This window comes from Monodelphis domestica, chromosome 1 (genome assembly GCF_027887165.1).
Source record: "Monodelphis domestica isolate mMonDom1 chromosome 1, mMonDom1.pri, whole genome shotgun sequence".
Lineage (NCBI taxonomy): Eukaryota > Metazoa > Chordata > Mammalia > Didelphimorphia > Didelphidae > Monodelphis > Monodelphis domestica.
In genome coordinates this window covers 735,873,840-735,891,629 of record NC_077227.1, presented here as the reverse complement: position 1 = coordinate 735,891,629, position 17,790 = coordinate 735,873,840, and the positions used below count along the sequence as shown (strand labels likewise).

Below are 17,790 nucleotides of genomic sequence, written 5' to 3'. Positions count from 1 at the left end.
GGGTTTGTTTCCTCCTCCCATTATTGCTACCTGTTTTCCCAGAGAGCCAGGGCTCAATGACCTGGGTGGAATGAGAGAGAATAAACACTTTAGAGCTATTGGAAAGATAAAGAAATGGAGCAACAGTGATACCAAAGAAGAGGGCCAATGAAACACTTCTTAAATGCACAGAAAAGAACAGAAAGAAGTTTGGAATAAAGCCCAGACAAGGAGGAGGGATATAAAAATATTGTGTAGAAACCATCATATACTTTTTTAGAAAGTAAACACTGAAATGGAGATTGCTTCATAGAAAAATCATTGGTTTGTGATCCATGGATATGGAAATGTGTGTGTGTGTGTGTGTGTGTGTGTGCACACACGAGCATATTCACATGGCTATGTATTCCCATGTGTGTATGGGGAGGGGGGAGGGGGGAGAATGTTCAAGTCTCCAAAGCAGAGCACTAGGTTAGAGTGAGGTTGAATTCCTGACCCCCAGCTCTGCCCACTGCCCTTCTCTTTATGGGGACTTCAGGAATCAAGCTAGACAAGTTGACAAGTTACAGCTTCCCACCCACACCGTCCTGTACCTTCTGCAATTCTACGGCAAAATCCAGCAAATATGGATTTATCGAAGTCTCTATAGACGCGAGTGAGCATTTCCATCCGGTTAGATACCTGAGGGGCACAGAGAAGGGCTTAGATGATCATCAGAAAGGAGAAAGCTTTCCCAGGCAACAGCCCTTGCAAAGAGGGGCAGCTTGGGTTATATGAAGACAACTGGAGGGAAATTCTAGAGAATTCGGAGAATAGGCCGGAGGGTCCTCTGTTCCGATCCCCTCATTTTACAGATGAATCAGTTGATACTAAGAGGGAAAAAGACTCGCCCTCGACCACAAAATCTCAACCCAGAGCCAGGCCTAGACTCAGATCTCTAGACATTCATTCCAGGGCACTCTTCACACCACTTCTGCCTTTTTAAAACCAGTAGCCATTCTTCTAGGAAAAACTTATTTCCTAAAACATCATCCTGAAATCAGAGACCACCTAGAGTAAACTAAAGGCTTCATGAGTTGCAGGTGGTCCATGACAGAGGTAGGGTTTGAACCCAGGCCCTAAACACAGCTCTCCAGACTCTCAGTCCAAGACTTTGTCCCCATCTGCACTCAAGAATTCAATAATAACAATTTCCATCTCTTACACTGATTTTAAGTTTTCAAAGTAATTTCTTTAGAACAACCCGGAAAGGGAAGTGGTGTGAGCATCATCAACTTCATTGTACCAGTGAGGAAACTGAAGTTTAATCACGTGAAGAGGCTTGTTCACTATCAAACAACCAGTATGTGTCTGGGGCAGGGTTCAAACTGAAGTCTCGTCACTCAAACATCCTTTATCTGCTACTCCCATGCCACTAGATGTATAGGTAGGATGCTAACTTGCAAATGGATTGCCCATTACTTCAGAGGCAGTGAGGGTACTCAGTTCAGTTGCCGGGGAGTTATTAACATCATAATTTATTAATGTAATTCCAAATTAAGAACATAATACTCAACAGACTGTGCGGCTTTGGGCATATCACCTCTCTGGATCTCATCTGTTAAATGGTTGGGCTAGATTGCTCTCTCTCAGGACTCTTCCCAACATAATTCTAGGTGGTTGAATGATCCTTATTTCTATTGCAAGATACATAAGATACTCAAGAATACCCAGTTTTGGTTCAAGTATATGACCAATATTATTTCATTTGCTCTTCACAAAAACCTGGCGAGGTTTGGTGATATTAAGATCCCCATTTTATAGTTGAGGAAACTGAGGCAAATGGAGATAAAGTGACGTACCCAGGGTCACACAGCTAGTAAATATCTGAGGCTAGATTTGAACTGAGGTCTTCCTGACTCTAGACTCAGCACTTTATTGTACCACTAAATATCGCTAGGGATGCCAAGTAATTAAACTGCACCCTGGAGCTCAGAGTAAGGACATTTTGAGGTCACCCAAACCCATCTTCAAACAAGAATGCCTCAAAATGAATTCTAGAGCAGCAGGACCAACGAAAGATGGGATGAAAGTCTAGCCCAAGCCACCATTGAGGGATAGCAGAAAAGAAGCAACTCACTGGGGTAAGAAGGAAGAGAAATCCAGTATATGCTCCACCAAGGGAACTGGCAGCAGGAGGTAGGGAAGTGGGATGGGATGGATTCTAGCTTTCTCTAATACAGCTAGCATCTTGAAGTAAAGAGCTCCTAGCCCCTCCAGAGTATGAGTAAGTGCAGACTTACTCATTGAAGTGCACACTGCAGGACCCCAAGGCAGCCAGGCTGACCCCAAACACCAGAGGAGACCACAATATAAGCTCAGGACAGTACTCCATCCCAGGAATACAGATAAACTTCAACATACAGGCAAGGTCATGAAAAAGACAAAAAACCTGACTCTATATAACATTACTTCAGCGACAGGGAAGATCCAAATATACACTCAGAAGAGGAAAAATAATGCCAAAACATTAACATCTGAAGCCTCAAAGGAAGGTGTGAAAGGATGTAAGACCCAAAGGAACTGGAAGAGCTCCAAAAATGGAGATCAAAGATTAAATAATAAGAGGCAGAAGAAAAACTGAGAAAAGAAATGATAGAAAGAGTCAACAGCTTGGTAAAAGATACATAAAACTCCACTAAGAAAATAACTCCATAAAAAGTAGAATTGGCCAAATGGAAAATGAAAGACAAAAGCTCGAGTAAAAAAATAGCTCTAAAAATTAGAATTGGGAAAATGGAAGATAATGACTGCATAAGACATCAGAAAGATAAAATGAATTTTTTAAATTAAAAAAGAAAATCTCACTGGAAAAAACAACTGACCAAATAGATCCAAGAGAGAGAATCTATGAATCATTAGACAGAGATAGCTAGGTAGCTCAGTGAATAGAGAGCCAGGCCCAGAGCCAGGATGTGCTAGGTTCAAATGTAGCCTCAGACACTTCCTGAAGCTGTGTGACCCTGGGCAAATCACTTAAACCTAACTGCTCTTCTGCCTTGGTACCAATACTTAATATCAATTCAAAGATAGAAGGTAGGGGTAAAAAAAAAAAGGAATCATTTGAATATCTGAAAGCCATGATCAAAAAAAGAACCTGGACACCATATTATAAGAAACTGTTAGTGAAAACTGCCCCTATATTCTCAAGCAAGAAGGGAAAATAGAAATTGAAAGAACCCACTGATTACTTCCTGGAATAGATCTCAAAATAAAAACTCCTAGGACCATTTTAGCCAAATTTCAGAGATCCCAGGCCAGGGAGAAAACACTACAAGCTGCCAGAAAGAAACAATGTAAATATCTTGGAGCTACAGTCAGGATCCCACAGGACCTAGCAGCTTCTACCTTAATGGACTGCAGGGCTTGGAATATGATATTCCAAAAAGCAAAAGATCTAGGATTACAGCCAAGAATCACTTACCCAATGAAACTGAGCATAATCCTTCAGGAAGGGAGGGGAGGGAAACATTTAATGAATAAGAGGACTTCCAGGCATTCTTGACAAAGACAAAGAACTGAAAAGAAAATCCAATGATCAAATAGAATACTTAGACAACTCCCTTTCAGAAAAAAGAAACTGAACAAGCCATCAATGAATTCCTTGAGAAAAAAATTCCCAGGGCCAGGGGGATTTACAAATTCTACCAAACATTTAAAGAACAGTGAATTCCAATACTATATAAACTATTTAGGAAAATAGGTGAAGAAGGAATTCTACCAAATTCCTTTTATTATGTTACAGATATGATGCTGATATAAACCAGGGAGAACAAAAACTGAAAGAAAACTATAGACTAATCACCTTAATGAACACTGATGCAAAAAAATTTTAAATAAAATATGAACAACACATATACCAGGAATACGAAGATGTTTTGATATTAAGAAAACTATCAGAATAATTGACCATATCAATAACAAAACCAACATTATTTCAAATACCATATCTCAATAGATGTAGAAAAAACTTTTGACAAAATGCAAGACCCCTTTCTATTAAAAAAACAAACAAAACACTAGAAATACTGAAAAATGGAGCTTTCCTTAAAATGCTAAATAGCATCTATGTAAAACCATCCACAAGCAATATCTGTAATGGGAATAAGCTAGAAACCTTCCTAGCAGCATCAAGGGTGAAGTACAAATGCCTATTATCATCACTATTATTCAATATTATACTAGAAATGCTAGTTATAGCAGTAAGAAAAGAAAAAGAAATGGAAGGAATTTGAATAGCCAATGAGGAAACAAAGCCATCACTCTTTGCAGATGTTATGATGGAATATTTAGAGAATCCTAGAAAACCAAAAAACTAATTAAAACAGTAACTTGAGCAAAGTTGCAGGATATAAAATAAACCCCCATAAATCATCAGCATTTCTTTATACTACCAATAAAATCCAAAATCTAGAGATAGAAAGAGAAATCCTATTCAAAACAACTATATTGAATATAATAAAATCCCTGGGGGTCTACCTCCCAAGACAAACTCAAGGACTATATGAATAGAGCTACAAAGCACGTTTCACACCAATAAAGGCAGATCTAAATGACTGGAAAAAACATTACTTGCTCCTGGGTAGGCCAAGCCAATATAATAACAATGACAATTTTCCCTAAATTAATTTACCTATTGGGTGCCATAATTATCAAAATCACAAATTATTCCTAAAACTAGAAAAAATAATAACTACTCATCTGGAAGAACCAAAGGTCAGGAATACCAAGAGAATTAATAAAAAAATGAAGGAAGCTGTAGCAGATCTCACTATATTACAAAGTGGTCCTCATCAAACCATCTGGTCCTGGCTAGGAAAGAGAGAAGCGGATCAGTGGAATAGGGGAGGCTATCAACATTCAGTGGTAAAATGATCCATTTCAGATCTCAGAATGTTCTCTCTGTGTCTTGCTGGGTCATCAAGTCTTGCTTTATCTGTGGGTCTGACACAAACAATTCGGTACTCCTCCACTGACTTATGGTGTCACACTTCATCTCTGCACCCTTCAGGCCAGGAACTTGGCTTTGATTCCTAGAAAACTCTACATTGGATTGTTAAAGAGATGGCCCAGGGCATCCCCAGGGCCTCCAAGATCCCCTCCGGCTCTCACTGATGCCGTGGACCCTCCAAGCTCCTCTGACTGACTTCCTGAGACCCACCGAGCCCTAAGCCGGCCTCCTTCCGGGTTCCCAACGGTGTAGCTTTGCACGGCTCTTCTGGCTCTACCTCTCCAATCTCTTGCTGCCAAAGTCCTACATGAAAAAAGACTCCCCACCCCCCCCACCCCCCGAGGCCGCTGCCTCTTCTTCCCTCTGCATCCAGCGGGCCGAGAGGGGTCCTACCTTGAAGTACTCCATCATCATTTTTTTGACGTGGCTTATGTCACACGGAGACACCTCCATGTTGTCCATGGTGTCAAAGACCGTCTTCACTGCCTGATGGGCGATCCAATAGGCTGTGGAAGAAAAGGGTCATCAAGCTCGGGGCTCGAAGGGTAACCGATGGTCTCTGTGGCCCAGAGGGTCGGGGACTGACTCAAGGAGGCCCCCCGTGAGCGGGGGAGAGCCAGAGCGCGGGACCCCGAACCTGAGGGTCGCTCTGCCCAGCACGTGGGAAAGGCGGCTGCCAGCTCGCGCTGGAGCTGGATGAAGTTTCTGAGGTGAGAATCGGAGGGGAATCAGAACTGGCCCTTCCCCCTCCCCGGGGCCCAGTTTCCTCCTCTGTAAAATGAGATCGGATTAGAGGATTTCTGAGGTCCTTCCCAAGACTGCCGGTCCTGCCTTCGAGGGGCCCCCGGCAAGCGCTCTGTAAGCCGAGCACAGCCCGACTAGCCGCGCCGCTCCTGTTCTCACAGAATCGCACTCGCGCCGTGCCGTGTCCTAGCGGGAGGCTCTCGCCCGTCCACCAGCTCTGAGAAGGAAGCCGCCCGCTCGGCCTGCGCAAGGGCTCGGCCTGCTGCCACGTCCGCGTGCTGCTCCGGGGCCTTCCCCGCCAGGACAAACGCGCCTGGCTGTCCCTCCGGCGCGGCCCCAGAAGTGGACACGCGCCCCTCCCGCGGCGTCTCTGAGCCTCTCGAGGGGCTCCCTCACGGCGGGCCGTGGCAGCTCTCGAGAATACACGCCGTAACAGCACAAACGTGTGGCCACACGAGCCGTATGAGGAGAGGACGAAGGGAACGGGCCGCGAACAGGACCGGCCGGGCTCAGCTCTGCAGAGGGCCCGGGCAGGGGGGAGGTCTGAGGGGCCAGCCAGGGGGGCTTCACAAGAGATGCTCTCTTGGAGGTGGAGCTTCCTGAGCGCAGCCCGGGAGACCCGCCAGCCCGGCCACCGCCCAGGGAAGGGCGGAAAGAGGGCGCTCGGTGCGGAGCTGCTGCTGGGGGTCACACTCGCGTCGGGGCGGGGGAGGGGCGGGGAGCGGCACCGTCCTCACCAGAGCCTTCGTCTCCCAGGAGGTGTCCCCAGCCGCCGCAGCCCTTCTCGGTGCCGTCGAAGTTGACCAGTCTGCAGGTGGAGCCCGTCCCGGCGATGAGCACGATGCCGCCTGCGGGGAGAGCGCGAAGGGCTCAGCGATCTCCCAGTGCCAGACGGCTAAAGCCCATCCCGAGAGGCTGGAGGAAGGGGGCGGCACCCTGCTCTTTCGCCCGGGGGCGAGGGGGCAGGTCCTGCAGGAGAGCCCCGACTTTAGCTGGGTCCCTACCTCCGAGCCCCCCCTCCCCTCCCCGGCACGCCCCTCCTCCAGGGAGGCGGCCGGTCTTACCCTGGTCTGTGGCGGTGGCGATGGACCCGGCGGCATCAGTAGAGACGAAGTAGCTGTCGCTCAGGGCGGGATAGCGAAGCTTTAACTCCTGAACCAAACTGGACACGGCTTCTCTCTGCTCCGCCCCGCTCAGGGTCAGGCCCTGCCGTGGGGAAAAAAGTCCCCGTGGTGAGGCTCCGGGCCAGCACCTGCAGTGGCCCCCCTCCCCCGCCCTTCCACCCTCTGCGTCCAGCTCATCTGTGCCGACACTGAGGGGGGCTGGCTGGGCGGCACAGAGGGCAGAGGCGGCCGCAGACGCTCCCTCGCCCTTCCCGCTCTCTCTCCTGCCTTGGGACCGGCGGGCGATCCGGCCCTCCGAGGCTCTCATCCAACCCCTCTTACGGAAGGGGAAACTGAGGCCGGAGTGAAGACATGGCCTCTCTAGGATAATTCCTCATGAATACAAATAGAAACCGCTCGAGAGAGCCCCGGGCTACGCAGGCCTGGATCCCTCCAGCAGGGGTCAGTTTGGTAAGCCGGGCCTGGCTGGGCAAAGGGCCGGAGGGAAGACGTGGGCCCTGAGGCCGGAGAGGCAGGGAGCCACCATCCTGCGCCCGAGAGGGCCCCCCGAAAGGGCCAGTCTTGGCTTCTTGGCGCAGGGCCTTGACGCGTCCAGTTGGGTCTGACTCTTTGGGCCTCTGGGGACCATCGCGTCCGCGGTTTGCCATTTCCTTCCCGAGCAGGTGACGGCCAACAGAGATGAAGTGACTCGCCCAGGGTCACACAGCGAGTGAGTGTCTGAGACCAGATTTGATCAGTCTTCTGGGTTCCAGGCCCTCTCATCCAGCTGCTGGGCTTTGTCGTGGCACACCTGGCGTTTCAGGAACATCTGTATGTTGGGTGACTTGGGGAGACCAGGTCCGGGGGGCTGAGGCTGGGGACCGCTCAGGTTCCGGGGTGCTGAGGCCAGGCTTGCAGACGGCCGGGGCAGTGGGAAGCAAGGGCCGGGGGGCGACTTGGCACCAACAGAAACAGGATGGAGAGTGCCTGGCCTGAAATCTCTCTGCACTGGCTTAACTTGTTCAACGACATCCTCTCCCCCTTGCAATGAAAGCTCTGCAAGGGCAGAGACGCTTTCTGGTCCTAGCCCGGAAACAGCTAGGGGTGCTGTGGAGAAAGCCCTGGGCCTGCAGGGAGGAGGACCCCAGGTCAGATCTGGCCTCCACTGCTTAGCTGTGCGACCCTGGGCAAGTCACATTACCCTGTTTGCCTCCGTTTCCTCATCGGCCCAATAAGGGGGAGCAGAAAATGGCGAGGCACGCTAATCTTTGCCAAGAAAACCCCAAATGGGGTCAGAGTCAGGCACAACTGAAAAGGAACGGACGACAACAATGCCTGACTGGTGGTGCATCGGACAGAGAAGTCTCAGGTCAGAAAGACCTGAGTTCAAGTCCCCCTTCTGAAAGTCACTGGCTGAGAACCCAGGCCTTCTGAGAAGGCCCCTTGGCGGAGGCCTCTGAACTCCTGCCTGGCTCAGAGCAGTCCAATTCCTTTTTCCTCTTCTCCTTCTTCTTCATTTCTTCCCTCTATTGTAATTAAATCACCATAAAAATCCCAAACTGACTTGAGTATTTTATTGGAATTGAATTTTAATCCTTGGCGACCACTAAGATAATATAATCAGTCAACAACCCTAATTTTACCCCTTACAGTCAGAGGCCGGAGCTGGCCAGCCATGGGGGCGCCCTGCAAGGGCTCAAACCCTCTCCCTCCACAGCGGCTTCGTCATTCATTCCTCTCTAACAGGACTCGGGTGTCACCTGGGCCCATCGCTTACCCTCCATGGTTTAAGGCCAGACTAAAGATGTCCAGAGGACTCGCTCTGCGCAGGTTCTCGGGCTTCTCACTCCCACACCCCCTCTGCCTCCCACCCGGACTCACCAGGCTGCACAGCGGCAGGAGGACGTCCACCCCAGCTTTCTTCTTGGCTGTGGTCACCATGGCATTGATCCTTTCTGCGCAGACTTCCAGCCCGGTCAGCTGGTCCCGGAGGACAAAAGGAGTTAAGCAGGCTTTGGGCCATCTCCAGAGCTGCCCCAGGACCCCAGAATTCTGCTGCCCCAGGCAGGTTTCCCCTCCATCCTGCCCCCAGGGCCTCTCTTACCCACTGGTTGGTGTTTGGGCCTTCCACTTCGCACACAATCTTGGCATCCTGATTCAGCAGCATGAGCTTTGAGTGGGTGGCTCCCCTGGGGAACAGCCCAGACTCAGTCTCCCCCCTCAATCCCAACCCATCACCCCAGGCTTCTCCTCTTGAACCTCCCACAGATCAACAGGTAATCAATGAGGCAGACACTGTTTGGGGGACCGGCGTAAGGAAGTCCTAATGAGATGGCTGAGGTGGGCAGGGAGGCCGGAAGACTCTGACACTTACTGACCCTGGGCAAGTCACAGAGGCAGCAACAATACAGGAAGTTCCTGTCCGCTCTTCTTCTCTCCCTCCAGAGCCAAGACGGACAAGGAGAAGCCCATGGCCTCAGGAAAGTCCTACCTGAGGGCTCTCTGGGTGGAGGAGGCAGCTTCTCCCCTCCTATCCCAGCCACACAGTCCTCTCCTCCTCCCTCCCAAGAGGAGCGGCCACCTCTGGGCTTTGTGCCAGGAGGGCCTCACTCACTTCCTGCAAGGCTCAGCTGGTGGGTGGTCACCTCCTAAGGAAGCCTTTTCCTAATCCCCCGGGGCAAGACCTTTACCTGGGGAACAATCTGTTTGCTCGCCTATCTGGGGACAGGCTGTCTTCTGCTCCAGAATCTAAGTCAGTAGCCGGTTCATGATGACCAAGGAGCCCATGGCTGGCTGTGCAAGTTTTCTGGATGAGGGTCACTGGAGTGATTTGCCCTTTCCTTCTCCAGTGGATCCTTCCCCAGGGTCACATAGCTAGGACATGGCAGAGGCTGAATTTGAATTCGGATCTTCCCTGACTCCAGGCCAGTGCTCTAACCAAGGGCTTTTCAACCCTTCGATTCTGTCCTAGAATTGATTCTAAGAATGGGTTCTAGGATGGAAGAGACATAAGGGCTAGGCAACTGCGGTTAAATTACTTGCCCAGGATCACACTGTAGGTATATTTGTATAAAGGAAGTTATATTAAAGTGTCTGAGGCCAGACATGGCCCAAACCAATAAATGTGCACCGGGTTGAATAAAGGCTTGTGAAATTAAAAGGCTGAGACTTCCATCCTGGTCTGAGGGGAGGAGAGCCTGGGTAACAAAGATAGGGCTATGAGAGAGATTATAAAGGAAGAATCAGCAGGTACAAATGATTCTCCTGTCTAAGTATCCAGCTCTAACCTCACTGCTGACCTCCAATTGCAAATCTACAACTGATTTTCAGACCACTCCAACCTGGTATCCAGGAGATAGCTTCAACTCAATAGGTCAAAAACTGGACTCATTATCTTTTCCCTTAAACCCTCCTCCCTCAGGGGAAGAGAACTTCCTTCCCCTTTACTGTAAAAGGCACCACCCTCTTCCCAGTCCCTCAGGCTCCCAACCCAGGAGTCATCCTAGATTTCTCTGGGTCCTCCCACATTAAGGTGTTTCAGAAGCCTAAGGGGATTTCCCCTCTGCAGCATCTCTCATCAATTTCACTTCTTCAACACCTCAAGAGATATTGATTTCACTTCTGAAATACCTGTTGGTTTCACCTCTTGTAGCATCTCTCATCAATTTCACTTCTTCATCCCCCTGAGATGTTGATTTCACCTCTGAAATACCTCTTTTGTAGGTTTAGCCTCTGTTACATTTCTCTCATCAATTTCACCTGGATAGCCTCTCACCAATCCAGCCCCAGCCCCTGGACTATTAGATCTTTCTAAGATGCAATTTTGATCACATTGCCCCCATATGTAATAAACTCCAATGGTTCTCTACTATTTCCAGAATTAAATATAAAAACAGGTTTAGCTTCTTTTCTTTTCATAGGCCCTTACCTTTCCAGTTTTCTTACTCTGGAATTTACACCCTCTATGCACTGTGAGTCAATGATATTAACATTAGTCCTGACTGTCTCACATGACACATTCCCATCTCTCTACTCCAGGCATATTCTCTGCTTCTCTTCCTCACCTGAACACTCTTCACTCTCATCTCTGCCTCCTGACTTATCAGGCTTCCTTCAACTCTCAGTTAAAATCCTACCTTCCACAAGAAGCCTCTCCTGATCCTTTTTAATGAAGATTATTGCCTTCTGGGATGATCTCCAATTTATCCTATCTTTTCTTTGTATATATAGCAGTCATTTCTATGTGGTCTCCCCCATCAGAATGTGAGCTCTTTAAATTCAAATCTGGCCTCAAGACACTTACTAGCTTGGTGACCCTGGGGAATTCACCTAACCCAGTTTGCCTCAGTTTCCTCATCTGAAAAAAAGAACTGGAGAGGGACAAGCTAGGTGGCTCACCTGACCTGGAGACAGGAGGGCCAGGGTTCAAATGTTGCCCCAGACATTTCTTAGCTGTGTGACTCTGGCAAGTCACTTATCTCCAATTCTAGCACTTACTACTTCTGCCTTGGAAATGATTCTAAGAAGGTAAGAGCTTTGAAAATAAATAAATAAATAAATGTTAGTTGATTTAACTGACTGGATATTGGGGAAGGGGAAGTGAGTGAGAAGAAGGGTAAATATAAGGCTCACAGGCCAGGAGCACAGAGACCAGATTTGCTGATGTTTAAAGATCCAAGTTCAACTCCTGACTCGGATACCTCCAGGCTGTCTAACCCTGGGCAAGTCGATTTAACTCTCTGGCCTCAGTTTCCTCCTCTGTAAAATGAAGGGGGCTGGATGTTCTGTAAGGGCCCTTCCAATTCTGAATCTGTGATCCTACAGGGGGATGGTCTGCTCTCTCTCGGACATACACTCCTCTCCTCTCTTGTCTCTCTATCTTCCCTCTCTCTTTCCTTCTCCGTCTCTCCCTCTCCCATATGTTCTCCTCTCCCTCTCTCGTCTCCTCCCTCCCCGAAGTACAATCCCACACACACTCCCAAACACAGACGGCCACCCCTGGCCTCACAGATCCGTGCTCCCTCTCCCACTCGGCCCCGCAGACCAGGTAGAGCTGAAAGCGTGCCCCGCACCGGGTCCATCCCCCGCGCCCCCACCTCCCTGGGGGCTCCGAGCCTCTTCCTTGCGGGCCCTTGGCCCTGGCGCTCACCCCTCCACGCCTCCGTACAGCTCTACCATCGTTCCTCTCCCCCGATCCTGAGTTGGGCAGTCCGCTGCAGCGTCGATGCACGCGCCCTGCTCTTCTTCCGCCCAGCTAGGCTCAGCCGGTCTGAGCCACATCCCCCTCAGAGTCAGGCTCGCCCGTCATGTGACCGCCTCATTGTCTAGCCTGCAGCTGATTTCCGCAAAGCTGAGGAGGGCGGAGCACCGGGGGGCCCGCCCCGAGGATGAGCGAGCTTGGGGTTGCGAGTGCTAGTGTATGTGTTTGTGGGTGTGGGTGTGTGTGCGCGTGCGCGGGGGGGGGGCGGTGTGCGTGTCTGTTACGTGTGAACGGCTGGGCCCCAATAGGAAATGCTGAGCCACATGGAGCCTCCGGGGGAGGCCCCACGCAGAGCCCAGGGCTGGGGGAGGGGGTTACCGCCTCCAGCTCCTCTCAATCTGGGCGGTCTGGGGTCAGGTGGATGGTGTGCTGTGTAGGACCTTGGCTGCCTGGTTGGGGAGGCGTGGCCCAGGGCGAGGCCGTCCGGGCGTCTCGAAGGGTGCCGGTAGGGGCCGGGAGGAGGGTACGGATGATGCCGGGAGCCTGCTCTGTGCTAGCAGCCGTGACTCGGTCTGCGCGAGAAGGGCGTTGTGAGCGGTGTTAGGGTACTGTAGGAAGGGGTGCCCTTTCTGTGTGTGCGTGCGCTCCTCTTGGTCGGGGAGCCTACTGGGGCTAGGACTCTCCGCGCTCCCTCTTCCTTCTCTCTCGATCTAGTGGAGAGAAAGGAAAGGTTGCGTCTTCTGGAGGCGCCGAGCAGCCAGGAGGGGGCCCCCCAGATCAGCGAGTATCTTCCCATCAATGGTCCTCCTTCCCACCGAGAGGAGGGTCCCTCGCAGTCTAGACTTTGACACAAAATGCTGCCACATCACCGCCTTGATACACAATCACTCTTCCCACAGGCCCGGCCCATCGCGCTGCCCTCCCCCCGGAGGCATATGTTAACCTGAAGCCAAGGGGCCGACATCCTAGGAAGATTCACCTGTACTCAGAGGAAGCCATCATCCCTCAGAAAGAAACCAGCGTGTGGGGGGGCCGGGGGGGGGGCGAATCACATAAAATAAGTAGGACCCAAGACTTGGAGCTGGCCAACCACTTCATTTCATTTCACAAAGGAGAAAATTCGATGGCCCAGAAAGAAAAAGAGATGGAACTTGAACCCAGATGTTCTTTTTCCCTTTGGGGGGGGTTGTTTATTTCTTTTTTTAAATTTCCCAAGGTTACATGAATCATGTTTTCTCCCTCCCCTCATCCCTCCCCCCTCTTGGGGGTAACAAGCAATTCCACTGGATTATACATATATATAGTATCACTTGAACCCATTTCCATATTATTCATTTTTGTAAAAGTGTAATCCTTTAAAACCCAAACCCCACAACATATCCATATAAACAAGGGATAAATCATATGTTTTCTTCTGCATGTCTACTCCCACAGTTCTTTCTGTGAATAGTGTTCTTTCCCATAAGCCCCTAAGAACTGTCCTGAACATTGTTATTAGTAGCAAAGTCTGTTACATTTGATCATCCCACAATGTTTCAGTTTCTGTGTACAGTGTTCTCTTGGTTCTGCTTATTTCACTCTGCATCAATTTCTGGAGGTCAGTCTTTCCAATTCACATGGAATCCCTCCAGTTCATTATTCCTTTGAGCACAATAGTATTCCATCACCAACAGATACCACAATGTGTTCAGTCTTTCCCCAATCGGAGGGCATCCCCTCATTTTCCAATTTTTGGCTATCACAAAAAGAGCTGCTATAAATATTTTTGTATAAACAGGTCCTTGTGCAGTTTTTTTTTTTAATCTCTTTGATATATAAACCCAGTAGTGGTATGGCTGGATCAAAAATCATGCAGTCTTTTAAAGCCCTTTGCAAATAGTTCCAAATTGCCCTCCAGAATGGTCAGATAAATTCACAACTCCATCAACAATGCATTAGTGTGCCCACATTGCCACAAACTCTCCAACATTTATTATTTTCCTATATTGTCTTATTGGCCAGTCTGCTAGGTGTAAGGTGGTGCCTCAGAGTTGTTTTTATCTGAATTTCTCTAATCAGGAGGGGTTTAGAACATTTTTTCATATGATTATTGATAGTTTTGATTTCTTAAAACCCAAATTTTCTGACCTGACTTTTCTTGACCCTATTTGGAATTTTCTGGGCAAAGATACCAGGGTGGTTTACCATTTCCTTCTTCAACTCTTTTACAGATGAGATGACTTGCCCAGGATTATAGAGTTAGTAAGTATCTGAGACCAAATTTGAACTCAGGACTAAGTCTTCCTGACTCCAGGTCCAACGACCCATTCTGGCTTCATATTCAGCCTGATTTTCCCTATTCTGAATTTCTTAGAGTATTTCTCTTATTTTTCAGAGGAAGAGAGAGAGAGAGAGAGAGAGAGAGAGAGAGAGAGAGAGAGAGAGAGAGAGAGAGAGAGAGAGAGAGAGAGAGAGAGAGAGAGAGTGTTGGAGAAGTCTGTGAGGTCTCTTTTAGCTCTCTAAAGCCTGTGTACAGATGCTCACACTGACCCACAATTGCTCAACATGTGGACACCCAAAGACCCACCAGGCTCAGAGCCATGTACACAGACCCAGAAATAGACCCCCCCCCCCACACACACACAGCCCTATATCACTCACAGACATAGAGATGTGAAAAGTGGACAATGCTTGTGAATGGTTATTTCCTTCCACTGCAAGGAATCCTCTCTCTGGGAAAGTTATCAAGAAGTGAAAACAAGTCACATTGGAGTCTTTAGACAATGATCAGTCTTCCCAGTTGTTTTCCTTGTTGGCTCTCCAAAAAAAAAAATCCATCTAGAGCTTTGTTATAGATGTTCTTTGCAACAGACAGAGGCAGCTGCTGTGATGAGTAGTGCTGGATTTGGAGCAAAGAAGAATTTAGACCCAGGCACCAGATTTGGAATCAGAGGACTCAGCTTCAGGTCCCACCTGACAGCTGTCTTATGAAATCCACAGTCACCCCTTTATCACCTTTGATAGAACTGGTAAGTTTGTCCTAGACTGAACAAAAAACTTCAAGTACCCAATGATCTCAGTCTAGATGGGGGAAGTAGCTATAATCTAATATCAAATACCTTTTGTTTTAGAAAGACCTCCAGATTGCTCATTGGCTACAGGAGGGGAGAGGAAGGAGGGGAGGGAAAGAACATGAATCATGTAACCTTGGGAAAATATTCTAATTTAATAATAAAAAATAAATAAATGTAAAGAGAAAAAAAAAAGACCTCCAGGAATGGATGCAGAGTGAAAGGAGCAGAACCAGGAAAACATTGTACACAGAGACTGATACACTGTGGCACAATCAAATGTAATGGGACCTCTCCATTAGTGGCAATGCAGTGATCCTGAACAACTCGGAGGGATTTACCAGAAAGAAAACTATCCACATCCAGAGGAAGAACTGTGGGAGCAGAAACACAGAAGAAAAACATAGGATCCATCATGTGGTTCCATGGGGATATGATTGGGGCTTTGGCTTTAAAAGATCACTCTATTGCAAATATGAATAATATGGAAATAGGTTTTGAACAATGATACATGGATAACCCAGTGGAATTGCTTGTCAGCTCCTGGAGAGGGGAGGAAAGAGGGTGGGAAAAATCATGAGGCATGTTACCATGGGAAAATATGCTAAGTAAAACTTTTTAAAAAGTTTCTCCCATTAGAGCTGGGCTTTCTCTCTAGTAGTTCAGTCTCTGGCTGAACTCCTTCCCTTGCCTTCCTGTAAGCCAAGCCATTGTCTTTCCTTTCCTTTATCCCCCAAAGTGTTTGGACATTCCCCTGGTGGAGATTCCCACTCCTGGTGTATTTTCCTGGAGACGATGTTCCTAGAGTCTCAGAGCTTAGCTCAGTGTGCTATTGATGCTGTGTGTGGTGGCCATAAGAACTCTGCCCACCTTGTCCTGACTAAAGACTTGTTCTTTTTAACTACTTCAGTGGTCCTGTATTTTTCAAGGTTGACACACCTTTGTCCTTTATAAGGTACCTGTGTGATCCTAAGCAAGTCACTCACCTCTCTGGGTCTCAGTTAGCCTATAAAATAAAGGGGTTCAACCAATGACCTCTAAGATCCCTTCTAGCTCTCGGTCTATGACCCATCTACTGGGAACTCCTTGTAGAGCAAGGCATTAAAATTTGCTTAGATTAGGGGCAGCTAGGTGGCTCAATGGTCAGTGAGTCAGAAGAACCTGGATTCAAATCTGGCCTTAGATACTTCTTGGTGGCCCTGGGTGAGTCATTTAACTCCAACTGACTAGCCCTTGCTCTTCTGTCTTAGAGTTGTTACTAAGACAGAAAGTAAGATTTTTTTTAGTCACTTAGATTTGCCCTTCTTATTAAAAAAAAAAGGACCATTAATTTAAAATATTAAACATTAGGATATCAAGAAAACTCATCAATCCCTAATACCTGGAACCTCAAGAGAGTCAATCCCGATGTCCTGCCCCTGCAATGGAGAATTGTGTATCCAGCTTATTGTGGGGTCTGTAAAGAAATAACGAACCCTGGGCCAAAATTCTGAGCTGCACCCAACTTTATTTTTGTGGACAAAATAAGTCAGAGGCCTCATCATCGCATCCAGCCTGTGATGAAAGACCTTGTCGGGTGTTTACAGGCTTTTGACAGTTAATCGACATCCTGACTTATCCAAGCCAAATGTTTAGAGAATGGTGGCTAATAGCTACTAAATTCTAGGACAAGGGCCAAGCATTGTATTGGTGCTCTAACCAATACTCTAGGAAGTGGCAAAGGTAAACCAGCCACCCGTCTGGATCAGAGAATGCGGATCTTGTTTTGGGCATAGATTGTTATAAAAGCAATAGTATTCGTAATGAATTCCGCCTTAGACGTGACTCCGATTCTGTCACTTCTCATTATCTGGAATCGGAGTTCAGTCAAACTGTGTACTTGATATTCCGAGGTCTCAAGCCAACTCTTTCCTTGTCAGCCGTTTGTATACACGCCTAGTAACTGGGGCTCACCTTTCTAACATCAGAGTTACAGATACTTTCTAAAGGATTATGTGAGCTCAATTGGTTTATAATAAATGACATAAAAGAAATATATGCAAGTTAATTCCTTTGGGTCCATCATCAATCTAGGGATCTTTGCAAGAGTAACTGGGCCATTGATAGAAGAACATCCCATATTATCATAGAGTAAGTACTACCCGGTGGGGGCCTCAGCCATCTGTTCTAATCCCCTCATTTTACAGAGAAGGAGACTGAGGCTAAATGACAAAAGAGGTTAAATGGGTGGCAGGGAACCCTAGATATAGGACTTAAACTCAGGTTCTCTAAATCCAGAGTCTTTCCACTGTACCTCACTTCCTCTGCTCCTCTATGGGTCTCCCATACCATGCTACCATCTTGAAACACAAGAAAGAGAAACTCAGTGCCTTCTTCTGCCATTCCATCTCATGCTATGCCTCACTCCCTAATCCTCCTTTTAATCCTTTTGGGGAATGCTAGTTACTCCACCTCTCAGGACTTGACAACTGAGTAAGTATTTATTAAGCACCTACTATGTGCCAGTTGTTTTGCTAAGTGCTGGGGATACAAGTAACACCAAAAAACACAGTCTCTTTCCTCAAGGAGCTTATAATCTAAAGGTGGATGGACACCACACACAAATGAGTTGGGAGAGAGAAGGAGATAAGGCAGGATAGTGGTGAACTTGAACCAGGTGGAATATTCTGAGAATTTAGTTTCTGTCTTCAATAAAGGAAGGCATTGGGAGGAGTTGGCTACCCT

The 17,790-nt window shown here is 47.9% G+C and overlaps 1 protein-coding gene across 1 annotated transcript in view; it reads right to left on the bottom strand.

Annotated features, from left to right (window-relative positions):
• Window positions 1-12,411, bottom strand: part of NAGK (N-acetylglucosamine kinase) — a 15,482-nt gene extending 3,071 nt beyond the window's left edge. The window contains exons 1-7 of the mRNA XM_001365593.4: window positions 11,966-12,411; window positions 8,921-9,005; window positions 8,698-8,796; window positions 6,778-6,919; window positions 6,451-6,561; window positions 5,363-5,475; window positions 573-660 (exon numbers count right to left, since the gene is read on the bottom strand). Of these exons, the coding sequence (XP_001365630.2) occupies window positions 573-660; window positions 5,363-5,475; window positions 6,451-6,561; window positions 6,778-6,919; window positions 8,698-8,796; window positions 8,921-9,005; window positions 11,966-12,096 (769 nt within the window). The 5' untranslated portion in view covers window positions 12,097-12,411. The remainder of the gene's footprint in view (window positions 1-572; window positions 661-5,362; window positions 5,476-6,450; window positions 6,562-6,777; window positions 6,920-8,697; window positions 8,797-8,920; window positions 9,006-11,965) is intronic.
• Between the last annotated feature and the right edge of the window lie 5,379 nt (window positions 12,412-17,790).